Source organism: Eptatretus burgeri, chromosome 12 (assembly GCF_056783735.1).
Source record: "Eptatretus burgeri isolate ZD-2024b chromosome 12, Ebu_testis_v1, whole genome shotgun sequence".
Taxonomy (NCBI): domain Eukaryota; kingdom Metazoa; phylum Chordata; class Myxini; order Myxiniformes; family Myxinidae; genus Eptatretus; species Eptatretus burgeri.
Genome location: NC_140972.1, coordinates 64,079,378 through 64,100,213, shown reverse-complemented (window position 1 = coordinate 64,100,213; position 20,836 = coordinate 64,079,378). Strand labels below are relative to the sequence as shown.

General features: G+C 46.9%; 2 protein-coding genes across 2 annotated transcripts in view; one reads left to right on the top strand and one right to left on the bottom strand.

Annotated features, from left to right (window-relative positions):
* Positions 1 to 141, top strand: part of NANOS1 (nanos C2HC-type zinc finger 1) — a 29,497-nt gene extending 29,356 nt beyond the window's left edge. Inside the window, exon 2 of the mRNA XM_085848271.1 lies at positions 1 to 141. This exon is cut by the window's left edge and continues 1,811 nt beyond it. The gene's annotated coding sequence lies outside the window, so the exon portion shown is untranslated.
* Positions 1 to 20,836, bottom strand: part of EIF3A (eukaryotic translation initiation factor 3 subunit A) — a 111,986-nt gene that overhangs the window by 788 nt on the left and 90,362 nt on the right. Inside the window, exons 19-22 of the mRNA XM_085848263.1 lie at positions 19,569 to 20,830; positions 18,979 to 19,117; positions 6,841 to 7,022; positions 1 to 2,907 (exon numbers count right to left, since the gene is read on the bottom strand). The exon at positions 1 to 2,907 is cut by the window's left edge and continues 788 nt beyond it. Coding sequence (XP_085704389.1) covers positions 2,723 to 2,907; positions 6,841 to 7,022; positions 18,979 to 19,117; positions 19,569 to 20,830 — 1,768 coding nt within the window. The 3' untranslated portion in view covers positions 1 to 2,722. The remainder of the gene's footprint in view (positions 2,908 to 6,840; positions 7,023 to 18,978; positions 19,118 to 19,568; positions 20,831 to 20,836) is intronic.

The window sequence follows — 20,836 nt, the reverse complement described above, 5'->3', positions numbered from 1 at the left end:
AATAAACGAGTATTTGCATTTTAAAAGTGCACATTTAAAACTTGTTGCTTTATGTATGTTGTCAGGCTGCAGTACAGATGCAACATTCTTGTACAATGATGTACTTTAAAGTACAAATAAACCATAATGTCTGTTCCTTTACATTTTTGACTACCAAGAAGAAGAACAACAGGCGTCCAGGCTTATAAATTGCAAGGGATCTCAAGTCATAACTTTGACGTACAGGGGTTGTGCCCCGACAGGTCATGAATCTTACTGTGGCTTAATAAATGCAGGATGCATCCACCATTCTCACGGTGTGGAAATTACAATCCCAGGCAGTCAGTCATATACGAATCCTGGATAAGAAATCAGTCGCACCAAGTGAGGACAATGCAATAAGACTTCACCCATTCTCACATCGTCACTCATTTTGATGTAAAATGCAGTGCATGTATAAACACCAAGGACAGTGAGCAGGGGCAGATATTTAAGATTCAGTTCAACTTTTCAAAAACAAGTTCTGACCCTAATTGGGTAGCTGACATATATATATATATATATATATATATATATATATATATATATATATATATATATATATATATATATATATATATATATATGATGAGCTGATTGCTGTACATCACTGAAAATTTCATTTTCTCAGGGCAAGCTGGGCAGTTTATAAATTGTCTTTGGAGGTAATGAGATTATGGTTTATATCATCTTGTATCTTATTTAAATGTCTCGTTTCAAGAAGTAGCAAATAATTATTAGATCCCTGCCATCCCTCCCTGTAACCCCAACGCTAAATTCAACCCTTCCTCCAATCCCACAAGTCTGTCTGGACTAAAATTAAGTCAAGGGTACAGAAGAGTTATCAAACAGTCCAAGTTGCCATTCCCACTGACCCTTGAGCTTGTGTTAAAAGAACCCAGGTTCAATTCCCATATTTACACTTTGTCCACTATCTTGTATCTAAATTTAAAAAACGTCCTTGGATCAATGCAACTAAAAGAAAAGTGAGCCACAAACACCTACAATGAGATGCAGTTTAATTCGTGAATCAATTTCATTTGCTTGAATGGTGTTTGAAAGCCTAACAATAAATTTCTTTATTGTAACCATTTTGGCCTAAATACCAACAAAGGATTGAGCAATTACATTAAAAAGGGGGGTGGGGAGAAGGTAAATTTAATAGCTGAAGAATTTCAAATGAACTTCAATTCTGTTCAAAATTACCACTTTGTTCTTGCCTAAAAAACAAACAAAGAAAACCCTACAAACTCCAGGTGGCTGCACATCAACACCCTTGCTGCACTGAACTGTTAGATAATACAATCCTAATGGGGATGCTTTGGAGAAAGGGGTTGTCAAGTGATGCCAAATAATTGCCAAAATCTTGAGCCACTCGCTACAGACCTGTTTGCTTTTGGCACACAAAACTATAAAACATATTTAAAAGTTCACAATTAATCTCTTCAAGCCTCTCTGTACTTAAAGAAAATGGAAAAGTGGGGATGGTGATATGTTGGAGACAACACTGTATTTACATTCCAGAATTTGTGGGTTCAAATCCAGTTTATGGCAACAGTCTTAATGACTTGGATTCAAAGCATGTCGGAAAAATAATCCATCATATTTTCAGTAAAAACCCAACTCGCTCATCAGACCTTCAGAGTGAGGTTAGAGGGGGTTATCTGCCTTCCCCATCATGCCAGTCCACACAGTGGGTGCCTCATGTCCTCAGGGTAATTTAAGATTGGTACAAAATGCATCCATGGTCATGTGACCTTTACTTGGACATAATGCGAGGCAGCACCACCCAACATCTCTCAAATAGAAAGTTATGAGGGAGAGGTAGTGGGGGGGAAAGGAAGGGAGGGTTGAGGTCAGGGATAGGGTCAATATTTGGGTTTTATGTTTTTGCATATTTAATATGAAGGTAGCCCCAAACATAGCAGATGAGATATGCTTGTGATCTCACTTCTCCAGCAAGAAATCTTCTGCAAGACATATTAGAAAATGTCGAAGATGGCAAGAAAGTCGTATTGGTGACAACTATGAAAAGCAGTGACAAACCCTGAACTGAAATTTTGAAGCAAATAAGCCTCAACATGTGAACTTGGTTCAAGATTGAGGCTTCTGACACCATAGCAGCTGTTGCAAACCCAAAAAGAACTAAAAAAAAAAAATTAGCGTTAGGATGTAATCTTTATTTCATTAACCATTCAAAGAAAGTAACGCAGGTGCATTTCTCTCGTGGAAGTGAACCATATCATCCACAGTGCCCCATTCACTGACGACTTGGAGATTTGATTAAAATGTGCCCCATTTCACTGAGAAATCAATTCAACAGCAGTGTTCAAAAGTCAAACGGACAGGTCTGAACGCCAAGTCAACAAACCAAAGAAAGCAGACGGTTGAGGGAGGAGGGGGGTGTGTGGAGGGATGGGGGTGCAATCAAACAATCACCATCCACATCCAAGCAGCACCAGAAAAGCTCGACTGGCTGAAGGGCTTAAGACTTTAATCCCAATTTTTTGGCCAAATAGTAATTAAACACACGTGCGAAGAACATCAGAAAACATAAAATAATCATATGATCTAAACCACACTACTAATGAATGGTTAAAATAAAGAAAACAAAAAGCAGAAAGCAATAATTAATGAAATGGGAGTTTCTGGGGAGTAGAACATTGTAAGTTCAGGAGAGATAGAGGGAGAGACAAAAGGCAGATTAGCGGCGAACTGTCGTCCACCCATCCTCATCTGGTTCACTGCGTGTAGGTTTCTTGGAGGGACCTTCACGCACCTCCTTGCGCACCGGAGCTTTGTCAGCCTCTTGTGCCTGGGGTGGTGCCCGGCGGGGTGCTTGCCTCTCCTCGCGATTTTCGTGAGTAGAGCGCCGCCACCGGCCTGTTTCTGAAGAGAATGGGTGTAAACAAGAGAGAGAATGCGACACAAGATGTTCTTCCAGAGTTGTTTTTTTCAACGTATTCAAATAATTAAACCAAGACTTGAATTGCAAGCAATAAATTAGAAAACAAAACAAAAAAAGGCAACAGAATTTGATACAATATGTCAACAGACATGCCTCCACCTGTGTTGGATATCAACCGACTGATATGCTTAATCTCAAGTTAAGGTCACATGAAAGTAAGTAGATAAGAGAACATCAGATGTTTCTAACTTCAGTTATGATCTGCAAAATAAATTTCGAAGGGCACATTGCCTTCGATCTGTTGAACCCAAAATTGAATTGATTTTTTTCTTCAAAAAAAGAGGTCAGGTCAGGTCAGGTATGGGAGCATGCGTTGGAACAGTGCGTCGGCTGTGTCCACTCTCCGCCAGTACTCCAGGGGCCTCCGTCTGGACATCACCCAGGCAGATACCCGGCCCATCCCCATCTTGATATGCTGATCAACCTGCTGCTACCACGAGGGACGTGGTCAGACCATTGGCCTCCACTCCCCGAGGCTCCCTCGCTGAGAGAATCTGTTGAGCAGGATCAGCATCAGGAAAACGAGCCACATGTCCAAATAGGGGCAGCTGACACTCACAGACTATGCAAGTAGCAAATCTCATTTGAGTCTCTCTCAGCAACCGTTTGTTGGACACAAAGTCCGACCAGCGATCGCCAAGGATTCTCCGAAGAGACATGGTACCAAAGGAATTAAGTCGCCGTCTCAGATCCCTAGTCAGAATCCAAGTCTCATATCCATAGAGCAAGACTGGAAGCACCAAGGACCTGAAGACTCGGACTTTCGTCTTCCCGCACAGGTACTGGCAATGCCACACCCCGTGATCCGGTGAATCCACGACTCCCCAAGCCTGATCAAGACATCTATTGACCTCTGCCTCACAGTCAGCACAGATATGAATATGACTGCCATGGTAAGTGAATCCCTACGTGACCTCAACAACCTTGCCACAAACAGGCACAGACAAGATAGCAGCATCCAAGATGTCATTGAAAGCCTACATCTGAATTTGGACCCAAGAAACACGTAATCCCAACGGCTCTGCCTCCTCATTCAGCACCTCAATGGCCCCCAAAAGGATATCTACAGTCTCTGCAAAGATGACTGCATCATCTGCGAAATGAAGGTCAGGGATCTTGACATTCCCAAACGATGCACCACAGATTGATCTCTCCGACATCCTCCCCAGAATCCACTCCATAAAAGCACTGAAAAGTGTGGGGGCCAGTACACACCCCTGACAAACTCCAGTAACAACTGGAAATAAGTCAGAGGTGGTATCACTACATCTCAAAGCACTCTCAGTACCAGAGTATAGTTCAGACATCAGATTGATCAGTTTTGGTGGCACCCGATGAAGACCAATAATCCTCCAGAGGGCATCTCGATTCACTGAATGAAACGCTTCACAGAGATCAACATGGGCTGCAAGCAGCCACTGCCCAAACTCTCAGCTGCGTTCGTTGAGGACCCGAAGAGCAAGGATACGGTCAATTGTTGACCTCATTGGTGTGATGCCTGACTGACTGTTCTGGGCACTGTTGCTCAAGCAGATGGTGGCGAACCCTATCAAGAATTATCCGAGCAAAGACCTTGCCCGGCACTGAGAGTAGCGCCACCCCTCGGTAGTTGTTGCAGTCTTGGCGATCACCCTTCCCTTTCCAGAGAGGGACAACAAGGCCCCTCTTCCAATCAGTTGGGATGATGCCTGTGTTCCAGGCAGAGCACAAAACTGCATGCAACGACACGAGTGCAGCATTTCCACCAGCCTTGAGAAGTTCAGCATGGATGCCACAGATCGCTGGAGCTTTACCCATTTCAACCGGTTCACTGCAGCCTGTGTTTTTATAAACGAAGCTGGATCACAGTTGAATGGAGGGTCAGAAATAGGGATAGTAACACCCTTGACATCAAACTCAATTGCTGGTCGATCAGCCTGGTACAGCCACTCTAAGTAACCGGCCCAGCGGGCCTTCACTTCAGGATCTTCTATCAAGCGCCACACAACCCTCTGCTCTGACTGCAGTGCACCGAGGGACGGGCTTGGAGGAATGCAATGTGCGAATTCTCCTGTAAGCAGGATGAGAATCACTTGATCACAGGTGATGCTCGACCCCTCAAAGATTCCTCGCACATAGGCATCCTTGTCCACCGTTAACGCACGTCCAGTTTTACACCTCAGCTCATTCAGAGCATATACAGAGACGAGGGAAATGACACCCAAGGAGTGATGAATCCTTCGTCTCCTAATACGCTAGTTGACCGGTGTTACCTCAATTATCATTGGAGTCAGCTTATTGGACACAGCTACAGCAAATTCTTAGGCATGGTAACCATCAGAGTGACCAGACCAATCGTAGGTGTAACCACCCGCCATGATCTGGTCTCCGAACCTCAGAGAGTGCTACAATAGCGATGTCCAAACACTTGAGCTCAGATGATAACAGACAGGTGATCATCCTCTCTTGGGGATAGGACATTCAAGGCACCCATCCGAAGGGACCGCCTCAGGTTAACCCAAGGAGAGCGCCGTCTGGTGGACAACACATGGTTTTGTGTTGGCAGACACAACACAGGAATGGCAGACGAGATAGGTTTTGAAAATGGTGATTTTTATAACTTACGTGACCTCATGACCTTGACCCTACCCTTGAACCCGGACAAAAGTTATATCGTTGTGCAACACTCATCGACCTCTACCCACATACTAAGTTTCATCAAGATCGGAAAGAAAAATTGTTGACGGACGGATGGACGTACGGATATTTGATCCAGCTTTATTAGGTCATCTCGGTGGAGAAGACCTAAAAAGTAACCCAACTGCAGGAGGATGGCCGCAGATACAGTTGGGCACTCGATATGGATGGCCGTTGGCTCACAAGGAGCTCCTCCACCTTTTGACAGGTTTTGTTTTTAATCCTGCTGGGTGTCCATATACATACACACCCTCCTCACCAGAAAAAAAAAAAAAAAAAAAAAAACTTGATAGGGGAGACTGTTTAGTCGCCGACAACTTGACCATGAAAAATGTTTGTACAGGTTTACATGATACCTGTAGCAAGTCCCAAATCTGGCCTGATAAAAAATAACAAAACAAAACTTCAAAAAAGCATGGGGATAATCAAGGTATATAAAAGAATTTGATGCGAATGCATCAATATGATATGTCCCAGCTCGCGTTAAATGTAAACCACTGTTACATTTGATCTCAATTTGTCACATGAGAGTGCGAGTGAGAAAAGAGAAAATATCAGATGATTGTAACTTTAATTATGAGACTAGCGAGGGAATGTTAGAAGGCAGAAACACCACAGACCTGCCTGCGGTGAGAGACCCAAAGACTCAGCCTCATCGCAGAAGATACCAATTACCTTAAATGCCTTGGTTTAAACGAGTCGAATGGAGAAAACATTGGATGATTCCAACTCGAGTTATGATCTGCAAAATGATTTTCAAAAGGGCACATGACATTTGATCTGTTGAACCCAAAATTAAATTCGTTCATCTTTGTATCACAGACCATACCTGTGTCACATTTGTTCCACTGTGGTTCACAAGTTATTGTGACGACAAAGATTTTCAATTTCAGGTCACGTTACCAAAGGCGTTTTAAACCCAAAATCTAATCAGTTCATCCACGCATCACAGTACGTGTACCAAATTTGGCAAAAAAAATTCCTTCAGCGATTCACAAGTTACTGAGAATATGCACACACACGGATGCACAGCCAGACGGACAACCTGCACACATAATGCCTTGAAGCATAAAACTCAGCATATTATGAACGATTAAAGTTGAAAACAAACAAACAAACAAAAAAGTAAAAGTGCTTTGTGTGGATACTGTGAGGTCATCAGTCAAGTAATAATGTACCGTCGTCTCCTTCCATGCGTTGTGGTGGACCACGGCGTTCTTCTCTATCATCAGACCGGCCTGAAAATCCACCTCCTTGGTGGGACTCGGAATCCTCAGCTTGGCGGTTACGTTCTACTGGTGCATCTCTCCGCCGTGGCTTGTCATCACTCGTAGGTCGGCGCCAGAAAGTACCTTCATCCCTGTTCCACACAGGACCATGATGGTTTAAGGCACAAGCTGGAAAGTATGCCCAAACTGCCACATCGTCATCAAAATCATCATCAATAACAACAACAAACAACCTGCAAGCATCCACTTCTGGTTCCAGATGCCTTCACTGTGATGCTGATTCATGAGTTCCTCTCCACTTTATCAAAGCTAAGTTTTCCCAGACCAGATCCATTGTCATTCACCATTTTATTTTCGTTCCTGTGTTGCTGGTCGTCTTTTCACCCAATCATCCATGTCAAAACATACCCCGTTGTGTTGAATTGTCAAATTTGCGTCCGTTAAAGCAGGCCTACGCGCCGAGGTTTTGGAGAGTCAGCATGTTGCTTCTGTCTCTGCTTTAACCCCATGCGCTTTGTTTTCACTTTTTTTTTTTTCTTCCAAGTATCGTCATCTCTGATCTCTCAGCTTGATCCTTTTCCCATTCTCGCTCCAAAAAATACAAACAAATATAAGACAAACCACAAACTCAATTTGCCATATACAGTTCCTCCTTAATTCTCAATCCCTTCTCTTTTCAATAATCGCCAAACTGAATCTTCATTTCATGCAACATGAAATTTCAAAATGCCTCTCTCATCACGACTCCATCAGGAACAACCCATAAATTCTTCTGCGTCATCACAATCTCTTCTTTTTTTTTTTCACAAGGCTCTCATTTCACAAAACATTTTCACTCCAAAACGCTTCATTCACTATCTACCTCTCGTACTTGCAGCTCCACTTTCCTCCGTTCCTTCTATGGAAAACATTTCTTCCACCCCTCCCATGAGCTCTCTTTCTCCGAATGACCATTATGAAAATCTTGAGAGATCAATTTTGCAGAGGTTATGTGCACATGACAATCAATTCCCCTTCATGTCCAGTAATGGTGTCAAGCCCTCGATGGCAGTATCCTTCCCCTCTTCTCCTCAATTTCCCATCCCGACCCCAGCTCCCCCCACCCCCCTCCCTCCCCTCTCCACATTCCTGCACCCTACCAGCAGCACTTCCTCCACGACCATAAACGCATAGACCTCAAACATCCAAGACCTCCGCACCAACCTGCCCGATATCTCAATCCAGGTTGCTGCTGATAAACCGGATATACAGACGGTCCTCAACTTACATTAGGGCTCTGTCCCTGGGACCTTTACGCAAGTCAATTTTTGCACAAGTCGAATTTCATCGAGTAAAATCTGAAAAAAAGATCACATAATTGAACATTTACATGTAGATTACTAACATAGTAGCAAAAAAAAAAGAACGCCGAAAAGCAGAGAGAGGCCGAAGGACGGGGCCGATTTCTGGATATTGACGAGTGGAGAACCTCGGAAGAAAAAAAAATGAATGGCAGAGAAAGACTGAGAGATTCGAAGCATTGCAGCTTGAGAGTTTTACGGAGTTTGGTTGGGGCTCAATCAATTACTATTAATTATTATTCGCACAAACGCGAATCTCATCTCGCCCTTCTCTCTTCTTGTCCTTCCTTCCACTTCGTTTTCCTTGCTCGCGTTCCTTCTTGCACTCTCCTTTGCACTTTGCAGATTCATTTCACGTCACACCATTCGTCTTCATCATTCATCACATCAGATAAGACGAAACGACCATTTTAGCCCCCGTTGGACTTAGTCTGAAACTGCGGCTTATGGATTTGGTCTCGATTTTCGTGTCCGTGCGTGCGTGCGTTCGCCACCATATCTCGGACATGTATGGACTGAGTTTATTCATACTTGGCACAAATACAACAAATTATGGTGTACAAATGCACATCATTTTGTTTCACCATGCGATCAAAGATGGCCAACTGGCAGCCATTTTAGTTGTCCTGGTATCAAACACATCCTCAACCAATTCTCGGACAAGCATTTACCGATGTTGTTCATACTTGGCATCCAGATAATGAATGATGGCTTCCATATGGATGTCATTTTTTGAGATCAGATCCAATATGGCCGACTGGTGGCCACTTTGTTACTCAAGTGTGTCCCCAACCATTACACAGATGTGCATTGTCCGATTTTGTTCCAACTTGGCACAAGCACAGTACATGATGGCATACACGTGCACCGCACATTATTTTGGGATCTGATCAAAGATGGCTGACTGGGAGAGTGCCGGTAATTTTAGTTGCACATAAATATGGGCTCGCCCTTTAACTCCGTATAACCAAATTACTAAAACAACGGGGACGATCACATTTTCTGGCTTTTTTACTTGTTACCCTTGCCGAAGGACAGGGTATTGCATTTAGGTCCATTTGTTTGTTTGTTTGTCTTCGTTTTTGTCCACACAGAACTTTCATGTTTTTCTCCACAACGGCTTGTCGGATTGAGACAAAATTTTCACCATAGGTCAGGTCAGGTCAGGTTTGGGAGCATGCGCCAGAGCAGCACGTCGCTGCGTCCACTTTCCGCCAGTTCTCCAGGGGCCTCCGTCTGGCCATCCCCCAGGCAGATGCCTGGCCCATCCCCATCTCCTTGAGATGCTGATCAACCTGCTGCAACCACGAAGCACGTGGTCGGCCCATTGGCCTCCTCCATTCACGAGACTCCCTCACTGAGAGAATCTGGTGAGCAGGATCAGCGTCAGGAAAACGAGCCACATGTCCATACAGCCGCAGCTGACGCTCACGGACTATGCAGGTAACAAATCTCATCCGAGTCTCTCTCAGCAACCGCTCGTTAGACACGAAGTCCAACCAACGATAGCCAAGGATTCTCCGAAGAGACCTGGTACCAAAGGAATTAGGTCGCCGTCTCAGATCCTTGGTCAGAGTCCAAGTCTCGCATCCATAGAGCAAGACTGGAAGCACCAAAGACCTGAAGACTCGGACTTTCGTCCTCCCGCACAGATACCGGCAGCGCCACACCCCATTATCCAGTGAATCCATGACTCCCCAGGCCCGACCCAGACGTCTATTGACCTCTGACTCACAGCCGGCACAGAGATGAATATCGCTGCCAAGGTAAGTGAATCTCTCCACGACCTCAACATCCTCACCACAAACAGGCACAGACAGGACAGCAGCATCCAAGATGTCATTGGAAGCCTGGATCTTAGTTTTGACCCAGGAAACCCGTAATCCCAGCGGATTCGACTCCTCATTCAGCACCTCGAGGGCCCCAAAAGGATATCTCAAGTCTCCGCAAAGATGACTGCATCATCTGCAAAATCAAGGTCAGAGATCTTGACATTCCCAAATGATGCACCGCAGCTTGATCTCTCCAACATCCTCCAAAGAATCCAGTCCATGCAAGTGCTGAAAAGTGTGGGGGCTAGTACACACCCCTGATGAACTCCAGTAACAACTGGAAATAAGTCAGAGATGGTACCACCACATGTCACAGCATTCTCAGTACCAGAGTAGAGTTCAGACATCAGATCGATCAGTTTTGCTGGCACCCCACGTAGACCAAGAATCCTCCAGAGGGCATCCCGATTCAATGAATCAACATAGGCTGCAAGCAGCCCCTGCCGAAACTCTCACCTGCGTTTGGTGAGGACCCGAAGAGCAAGGATACGGTCAATCGTTGACCTCATTGGTGTAAAGCCTGACTGCTCTTGGCGCTGGTGCTCAAGCAGATGGTGGCGAACCCTATCAAGAATTATCCGAGCAAAGACCTTGCCTGGCACTGAGAGCAGCATCACCCATCGGTAGTTGTTGCAGTCTTGGCGATCACCCTTCCCTTTCCAGAGAGGGACAACAAGGCCCCTCTTCCAGTCAGTTGGGATGATGCCTGTGTTCCAGGCAGAGTATAGAACTGCATACAACGACACGAGCGCAGCATTTCCACCAGCCTTGAGAAGTTCAGCATGGATGCCACAGATCCCTGGAGCTTTATCCCATTTCAACTGCTTCACCACAGCCTGTGTTTCCACAAGCAAAGGTGGACCACAGTTGATTGGAGGGTCAGCAACAGGGATTGTAACACCCCTGATGTCCAACTCGACAGCTGGTGGATCAGCCTGGTACAACCGCTCAAAGTAACCGGTCCAGCGGGCCTTCACTTCAGACTCCTCTGTCAAGAGCCTACCACCCTCTGCTCTCACTGCAGTACACCGAGGGATGGGCTTGGATGAACGCAATGCGTGAATTCCCCTCTAAGCAGGAAGAGAATCCTTTGACTACAGGTGATACCCCCTCACAGATTCCTTGCACATAGGCCTCCTTGTCCACCCTCAGCGCACGTACAGTTTTACTCCTCAGCTCCCTGAACAGCTCAGCTCTGCCATTCAGCCTGGCCCTGCGACTGGTCAATGGTATCCAGTGTCCCTTGAGACAAAATTCTTCTTTGCCCTACGGTGAGTTCCAAGACATCCACCGGCAACATCAAGGACGGTGGTCTTGAAGGCACTCCACAACTCTTCAGGACCTCCCAAAGCACCCAGACTCCTCAAATCTCCACTCAGCCTGTTCGCAAATTCCTCAGCTACCCTCTCATCCTTGAGCTTGCCAACATCCAGCCTAGGCTGGGATGGTACCATTCTCCTGGATTTAAGGTGCAACTTCAGTGTTGCTACAACAAGCCGGTGGTCAGTATTGATGAACTGAGCACTCCGGTAGACCCTGCAGTTCAGGATCATCCTCCAGCGACCACAAACAAGGACATGGTCAATCTCCTTTGCCACACCGCCAGTGTTGGAATACCAAGTCCAGCGATGAGCTTGTGGGCGCTGAAACCATGAATCAGCCACCCTAAGTCCATGACTTCTTGCAAAGTCAAGGAACTTAGTGCGATTCTGGTTCATCGTTCCTGACCCATGGGAACCAACACACGTCTCATAACCATCCCTTTCAGTTCCAGTCGATGCACTGAAATCCCCTAAGACTAGAAGTGTATCTCGTCTGGGGCACTGATCAACCACAGACTCGAGCGTGGCGTAGAATGCATCCTTCAGGGTGAGATCACTCGCCTCAGTCGGAGCATAAACAGAGACCAGGGAAATGACACCAAAGGAGTGACGAATCCTCAGTCTCATAATACGCTCGTTGACCGGTGTTACCTCAATTATCATTGGAGTCAGCTTATTGGACACAGCTACAGCAACTCCTTGGGAATGGTAACCATCAGAGCGACCAGACCAATCGGAGGTGTAACCACCGACCATGACCTCGCCGCAATCCGGTCTCCTAACCTCAGAGAGTGCTGCAATACAGATGTTAAAACGCTTGAGCTCAGATGATACCAGAGACAGGTGATCATCCTCTATTCGGGATAGGACATTCCAGGCACCCACCCGAAGGGACCGCCTCAGGTTAACCCAAGACCGCCGTCTGGTGGACGACACCTCAGCACCACTCCGACACTCTCCCGCAATCTGACCCGGGAATGCTACCCCGTGGTTTCCCTCCTATCATCAAAGATTGGGGGTTACGAAGGCTTTACCCCAATCCCATCATCCGGTGAGCTGCCCTGCGAAGGGAAGCTGTACAGGAGGTACTCCCACGGAGTGGGTTTTGCTACACAGAACTTTCATGTATTTCTCCACAACGGCTTGTCGGATAGACGAAATTTTCACCATTGGTGCGACTACTCATGTCGAATGTTTTAATGATAATTATGTCATAGGTCATGTGGTGTGGCAGCCATATTGGAAAAAAACAACTTTGGACCTCTATCTCTGAAGCCGCACCAAGGAAAAAATTGAAACTTGGCACGTAGCAAGTACTCCTCATGGGGAATGAGCATGATTTTTTTTATGACGTCAGAGGTGCCCTCGAAGAACACGATATCCAATCAGTATGAAAAAATTTAGGGTCATCAACGGAAAAAATGGTCCACATAAAAAAAAAAAAATTGATGGCGTTATCGGTCATGTACTTTGGTAGCCATCTTCATAAAAAAAAAATTAAAAAAAAAAAATCTTTCTCTGAAGAGATTCTGACAAAACTTTACACGAATGACCGCTTGTCCACGAGGAACAAAAGGTTCACACATATGATGTCAGAGGTCACGTGGTTTGGCAGCCATATTGGATTTACCTGAAAACGTGTTAAAATACACCACTCAAAAGAAGTCCTGGCAAGGGTCTGCAATCTCTGCTTGCTCTTTTTCTTGTTTTCATGTCCTATCCCAAGACGTTAGTTATTAGTGTCGGCAGTCGGCTTTGAGAGGCTGCCTGCACGTGGAGTCGACGATCAACTCGTATGGGGAGGTGATCGACAGGTTCGGCCTGCGTCTGGCCGTGGACCCTCCGTCCTTACTCACCTCACGGCTGGACACGTTGTCGATCCGCCTGGGGAGCTCGGCATCTCAATTTGGGCCTTGTCTGGTGCACAGGCCAGGCCTGGATTTGTGTGCTGGACCTAGAGAGAGAGATCAGCTAAGGCCAACCGTCGACCCTACGCGAGGTTAGAGCGCGCGGAGACCGCGTGCGGTGCGAAAGGGGAAAAGGGAGGACGAGCTCCATTTTGCCATGCGGCACGTTCGAGCGGGAGTTCGAATCCGTGGACATTCGCCTGTTGCGAGCGACATTCGTGCTTTTGACACTGTCCTCTCGTCCATGAAACCTCACCATGTTATCTGTCTTGTCTTGCAGGCATGGTTTGTCTGTCTGTCTGTCTTTGTCTGCACGATGTCCAAGGCATATTTCGGTGGCGATCCCCTTGAAACCTTTACTCCGTGGTTCCCCAGTCAAGAACGGGTTGAGGATTGTTAATAAAACCATTGTCGTGAATTTTGCTTGTGTTGTGATCCCCGATGTTCCCAAATAAGTCTGGTAAATGCGTATGAAGTTGCAGCTATGGATTAATTCGTGTCGCGTCGAGGAACGATCCGTTTGATTGGCATATAAAACCAAAAATGGTTACAGACTGGCAGAAAACGCTCGGCATCTGACAAAACCAGTCTGTAACCAGGGGTTCTATTTCCCCAACTGGCAAGGTACAAGGATTACGTTGGTATCGAGATTGAAGGCGCGTGACCCGAGGCCTGTGCTGAGCCAGCCGGCGTTAGGAACCCCGGAGACGGTGGTGGTGAGGGTGGCACCTCGGACCGGGTGAGAATCCCGCCACCCCGGATCCGCAACAATATTGTTACGGTTGTGGAAATTCGCATTACACCATGAAGGGCCCGTAGGTGAGATATCTCTAAGTACATGTGCAGTTAGCCCAAACCCGTTGTATAGAGGAAATTTACGTGATTCATCCGGGCTGCGACGCTTTGAGTTAGCCATTTTTTCTGTTCTATCTTTATTTTGAACCAACCACGTCTCAACCACCATCACACAACAACACGCCACCGCCACCATCTACGCTCCCACATCATCGCATCACCGCCATTCCCAAACGGTACCATAACCATCAAACCACCACCGAAAACCCTCCACCACCTTCACCTCTCTCCTTCTACGGCCATTCCCGCACCACCTGTGAACACTGAACGTCGGGCTGTATCGGGCCCGTTCGGCGTTTGGTGCCGAGCGCAAATAGCGGCCTTTCCGAGGGAAAATTCGGATCAAAAACGCTACACGCCCACTTTTCCTCCGTCCAATTAGCGAGTGCGGGGCGGCTTGGCCCCATCTCCAGGCGCGTGTGTGTGAAGTCGATATATGCAAATTCTAGGATCAGGGGAGGTTCACGCCCCCATTTCCTCCGACCAATGGGCGAGTGTGGCTCCGCCCCCGAGGTCATTCTGATCCGAATAGTTGCATACTGGCTTCTCCTGCCCGCCTATAAAAGGGGGAGCGCAAGGTGATGGGAGTGAGAGAGTCAAGTCGGGTCAGTCGGGTGAGGAGAGTGCGGAACTGAAAAGAGTGGCAGAGTCGAGTCGGTCGGGTGAGGAGAGTGAGCGCGGTGGAGCTGCAAGCAAGGGAGCTCGGGTTCGAGGCGAGAAGGATGGCGGTCGGCGACGAGGTTACGGTGTGCGGGATCGCTCGTCTCGTCGTGGGACCCAAGCCAGCCAGCCATTCTCCTCCCCCAGGGCATCAACAATTCACCCTTTCCCCCATGCTGAGATAGTGCAAAAGGGGGCCCTGTTCCCACCCCACCCCAAACGTCGTGCCAACGAAACCCGCCAAGGAGCACGGAGTCAGGGCACAGCCGTGCGGCCACATTTGCAGCTCGCCCGCCAACGCGTCACGAGGACGCGGGTAGGACCCCCCCGGTCTCGCGGACCTGGCCGCTCCTCCAGGTCACGCGCACATTTGGCCTACAGGCCTGTCTGCCTCCTTGTCTATGAGAGTGGCTTCTTTCCTTTGCTTTGGTGTAAATGTGTATTGGCGCCATCTGTGAAGTAGAACTGTATAAGTGTTGCCGTATGTGCACGTAGTCGGTATTAACTCTGCGTCGTTGTTGCTTTTATTGTTTTGGTTGCTATATGTGCATTTTGACTGTATGGCTTTATATACGTGCTTTCCGTGTGCCAGGAAATAAATGTGCATTGTGTGAACTGTTTTCCCGTTTCGCTTTGTATTTTCTCTCTTGACCCTCCATCTTGCTTCACGTAAAGGGTTCGTAGTGGGTGCAACCTCCTGGTAAATAATCTGAACCGTCGAGGTCGACGATAACACCGCTCGGTTATCCCGATAGTACGGAACGGGCCGCCCAAGCGGCTCGTGTCCGGAGTCGCCTTGCGGCGAGGTACGATCGCCCGGTTTACCATCCGCGTGGGTACTCAGGGAGGTCGAGTTTGGGGAACAACCCTATCCTACGCGGGTAGCCGATTGGCACGATTGTGGTGAGGTCGAAAGGCCCACCCGTGACTGGCTCCGGGCGATAGTTCCCGCAGGGTCACGACTGAATTGTCCGTCCGGTGGGCGACGTGCCGCGATCCGAGTTACGTGGCCGTCCGCACGCGAATTCACAACAACATATATATATATATATATATATATATATATATATATATATATATATATATATATATATATATATATATATATATATATATATATATATATATATATATATATATATATATATATATATATATATATATATATATATATATATATATATATATATATATATATATATGAGCCTGGTGTTGGTGCAGTGGTTAGGGCAGCGGCTTGGGAACCAAAAGGTCCTGAGTTCAAGCCCCGTTGGGCCACTGAATTAATACACCAGGGGGTTGACTCAGCTTGCCATCCTTCCGAGGTCGGCGAAATGAGCACCAGTGTACTGGGCCGGTGTATGCCCCGGTTAAAATAGGTGTACCATATCCCTGTGTCGTAAGAGGCGACCAGGGTTGCGTCAGGAAGGGCATCCGGCGTAAAACATGTGCCAAAGCACTATGCGGATTATACGGATGATCCGCTGTGGCGACCCCTAACGGGAGCAGCCGAAAGAAGAAGAAGAAGATATATATACATATATACACACATACATACGTATATACATATATACACACATACATACGTATATACATATATACACACATATATACACACATACATACGTATATACATATATACACACATACATACGTATATACATATATACACACATACATACGTATATACATATATACACACATACATGCGTATATACATATACACACACATACATGCGTATATACATATACACACACATACATGCGTATATACATATACACACACATACATGCGTATATACATATACACACACATACATGCGTATATACATATATATATATATATACACATACATACATACATACATATGGATATACATATACATAAGAGGCCCGGCAAGGAGGAGTAATGTAAGTGACATTTTTTAATGATATGATGATGATAGGCTGGATGATAGGGGAATAGTTAAAATAGTGCTATATGGCATTAACTCCAAAATGGCTGATGTGGCCCTTACATCACTCCTCCTCGCGGCCCCTCATACATACATACACACACACACACACACACACACACACACACACACACACACACACACACACACACACACACACACACACACACACACACACACACACACACACACACACACACACACACACACACACACAACCTTTCTCTCCATTCCCTCCTGCAACACAGAGTCGAGGGTAATGGAGTCTGAACTCTATCCTATAACATGACAATTCCTTTTGCTTGCTTGAGAATTTGAAATCATTGCAATCTAGGGAAGTTACGATCAGAGAAATTTGCAAAATCTATGACATCAACAGTGGCTGTGGTTATATTTAATGCACACTGCACACCCTGCTAATATCTGCATGCTCTAATGGCTCATCAAGCTTACAGGCAAGCAGAGACTTCTATGGTGGAATGTCATAATTACCAAAAAAAATTTCCAAACACTTGCACTACACCTGCAGTTTGATCACTTCTAATCCTCTGCACCTGAAGGCAAACTGGCCTATTTCCCTTAAGTTTGCAACAGGAGAATGGAATTCCAGGGGAAACCACCAAAAAGGATTGTTGCAGGTGGCAATAAATCCCACAGTAATCCACGTTGTGCAGCCTTTTCTTCAACAGAGCACGTGCATCAAATTTGGAAAATCTACTTTTCCCAGAGCGTTAACACACATAAAAACGTTGATCTTGGGAGAAGTAACTTCCAAAAATACACTGGGTACCGGTGGAGCATTTTTCTCCAGTCAGCAGGCACTTTTTCAGAACAAATCTCCATCCTGCACCCAATGGGATGCCAACCTACAGGCTTTGTGCACACTCAATCCTCTCAATGTGAACATCAAGCAAGGAAGCAGCAGGTCCCATTTTTTAAGTCTTTGGTATGACTTGGCCAGGATCAGAGTCGAATCGCTGACCTTCCAGACTCAGAGCAGATGCTTTCACCACAATGCCAGAATCTGTGCCCTCCCTCTCCTCATACAAATAGGTTTCACAACAAATAGACCCGAATATTGTCGCGGCTCTGAGCGGTTAGTTTATACCTCGACCCAATTGTGGACGGATGGTTAACACCAACCAGGCTGGATCGCCCAGCAGTTTTCCTTAGAGATGGAAATATGATCCTGAGAGATTACGTCAAGCGCGGGAGGGGCAGGTGCAGTACGGATGGAGCAGATGGAAGCACAGCACAAGGGGTTTACACTCAAAACCGCCACAGATACACGGACACCAGCAATTACAAATAAACACTGGGATCTAATGAAAATCGACAAGATTTACAAGGGTAACAATTCAAAATGTAACAATAAGCGAGGTAAATTAAAGTCCAAAGTCGAGAAGCCTCTACAAATGGACTTAAATAAAGACAAGGGGAAAACGAAATAAAAGCAAATCTTCCCTATATTCTGGCGCTTAGCTTTGTCCAGAGAAGGTCTTTATTGTACTTTGGGATCGAGGCGCTTCGTCCCGCGTGGGAAGACACGCCCAAAATGGCACCGAGCTGCTCTCTGGGTGGGAAAAGTACTTGAGATAATTTGTGAGGTCGTATTCAACACCAGTGCTGATGAAACGCCATGCAGCCTCTTCACTTGAACGAATATGCAGAATATTCCTCTCTCACAACTATCACCCACCTTCCTCTTTGAACACACAACGGGATAACGACGAGTTCCCTGAGAGGTGCACTCCTCCTCCTCTTTTTCTCATCATCGTACAACGTCACTACTCAGCCGAACAGGGATGGCCAGCATCCAGCCCAGCACGAACACGAGAATCGCGCAGCCATTTCGTCGTGCCAAGAGGAGAGCAAAGCGAGATCCTCCGTCCCAGCCACGTTCCTTTCACAACTGCTGCTTGACACGTTTTGCTCGCTTGTTGTTATGATTGTTGTTTTTGTTATAAAAATGTAATTCTTTCATTGCTAGTTTGTAAATACAAAAACGTAGGAGAAGGTCACAGAGGGCAGTTATATCCTGGGGGTAGTTGGTCTTAATCCCCATCAAATTAACACAGCACCCCCCCCCCCCCCACACTCTATCCTAACTCTATGAACTCTATACTCCATGGACCAAGCAACTCTATACTATCCTAACTTTCCTATGAAATTTCTCCATCTTACCCCACAACTGAAACAATATATTAGCAGCTCACCGAGCTGGTGGACGTTTGTCAGCAATGCTGTCTGGCTCTCGGAATCGATCCGAGTCTCTCTCACGATCACTTGGCTGGGGTCGGTCACGGGGAGGACGCCAGACATCCTCACGAGCCTTTTCTCGCTCCCTCCAACCACCTGGCAGGGTGCATTTGTCATTGTGTAAAAATACACCAATAAAAGAGCAAGAACACACCCCAACCAAAACGAGCATTGTTCAATTTTAGAGGAAATCTGACTAAAAAAGATTTTTCCATAAATTAAAAGTTTGGTGTACAAATTCAAATTTTTCTAATTTTGATGTGCAATACTCTTCACAGAGAGTTGGGGGCTTCCAAGGCAGTTTTGTGTTCAGTGTTATACTGGGTGATATGGTGTGCTATTGCCTTCCCTGCATTGTTTGGCTGTGCTCTATCCTTTTAAATGCTGAGTGTCAATCAAGCAAGGAATCAGCACGTACCATTTTTAAAGTCTTTGGTATGACTGGCCAGGATTCAAACTGCTGACTTCCCAGAATCAGAGCGGACACTTCAACCATGATACCACAGAGTCTGGTACAAATTCATACAGCAGACAACAAACGACCAACCTGGTTTCACAGCTGGTTTCCAGGCACTACTTTGTACATCTCTGTCATCATCATCATCCCGTCTCAATGAGTTATCTTCCCAACGTGAAGCACGCTCATCTTCAACTCGTCTGGATCCTCTATCATGATCAAACCCTCGACGAATGGTTGACTTGTCTTCAATACGATGAGGGGGAGGATAGCCATCTAATTCTCGTCGTGGAGGCCTGTCATGGTCTTCAAAACTTCTCTGTGGATGACCGTCTGCAGCCCGCTGTACAGGATGACCATCATTGCGCAGAGCTCCGTCAGAAGAATGTCGTGCAGGGGGAACGTCGTCGGAGGGCGCACGCCAGGGATGAGGCTCCTCGTCGTCGGGTACGTGCCGGGGACGAGGAACGTCGTCGTCTTGCACGCGCCGGGGACGAGGAACGTCGTCGTCTTGCACGCGCCGGGGACGAGGAACGTCGTCGTCTTGCACGCGCCGGGGACGAGGAATGTCGTCGTCTTGCACGCGCCGGGGACGAGGAATGTCGTCGTCTTGCATGCGCCGGGGACGAGGAACGTCGTCGTCTTGCACGCGCCGGGGACGAGGAACGTCGTCGTCTTGCACGCGCCGGGGACGAGGAACGTCATCGTCTTGCATGCGCCGGGGACGAGGAACGTCATAGTCTTGCACGTGCCGGGGCCGAGGAACGTCGTCGTCTTGCACGGGCCGGGGCCGAGGAACGTCGTCGTCTTGCACGGGCCGGGGCCGAGGAACGTCGTCGTCTTGCACGCGCCGTGGACGAGGCCTGTCATTGTCTGGCCCATGCCGTAACCAAGTTCGATCATCGTCAAGACCGCGCCGTATCGGAGTTCGATCATCGTCAAGACCCCGCCGTATCGGAGTTCGATCATCGTCAAGCCCCCGCCGTATCGGAGTTCGATCATCGTCAAGACCCCGCCGTATCGGAGTTCGATCATCATCAGGAGCCCGCCGCATCGTAGGTCGATTATCATCAGAAGCCCACCGTATTGTCGGTCGATCATCAGGAGGAACTCGTCGTATTGAAGGCCGATCATCATCAGGACCCCACCGCGTCTGAGGCCTTTCTTCAAAACCTCGTCGATTTGGAGGCCTGTCATCAAGGCTTCGTCTCATTGGTGGTCCATCATCAAAACGTCGAGGTAATCTATCTTCAAACGGCCGTCGGATTGGAGTAACATCTTCATCGTGACGCCGTATAGGGCGGTCATCATCACGCTGGGTGCGGTCACTTGCTCTGCGCCAATCTCGTTCACTGTGT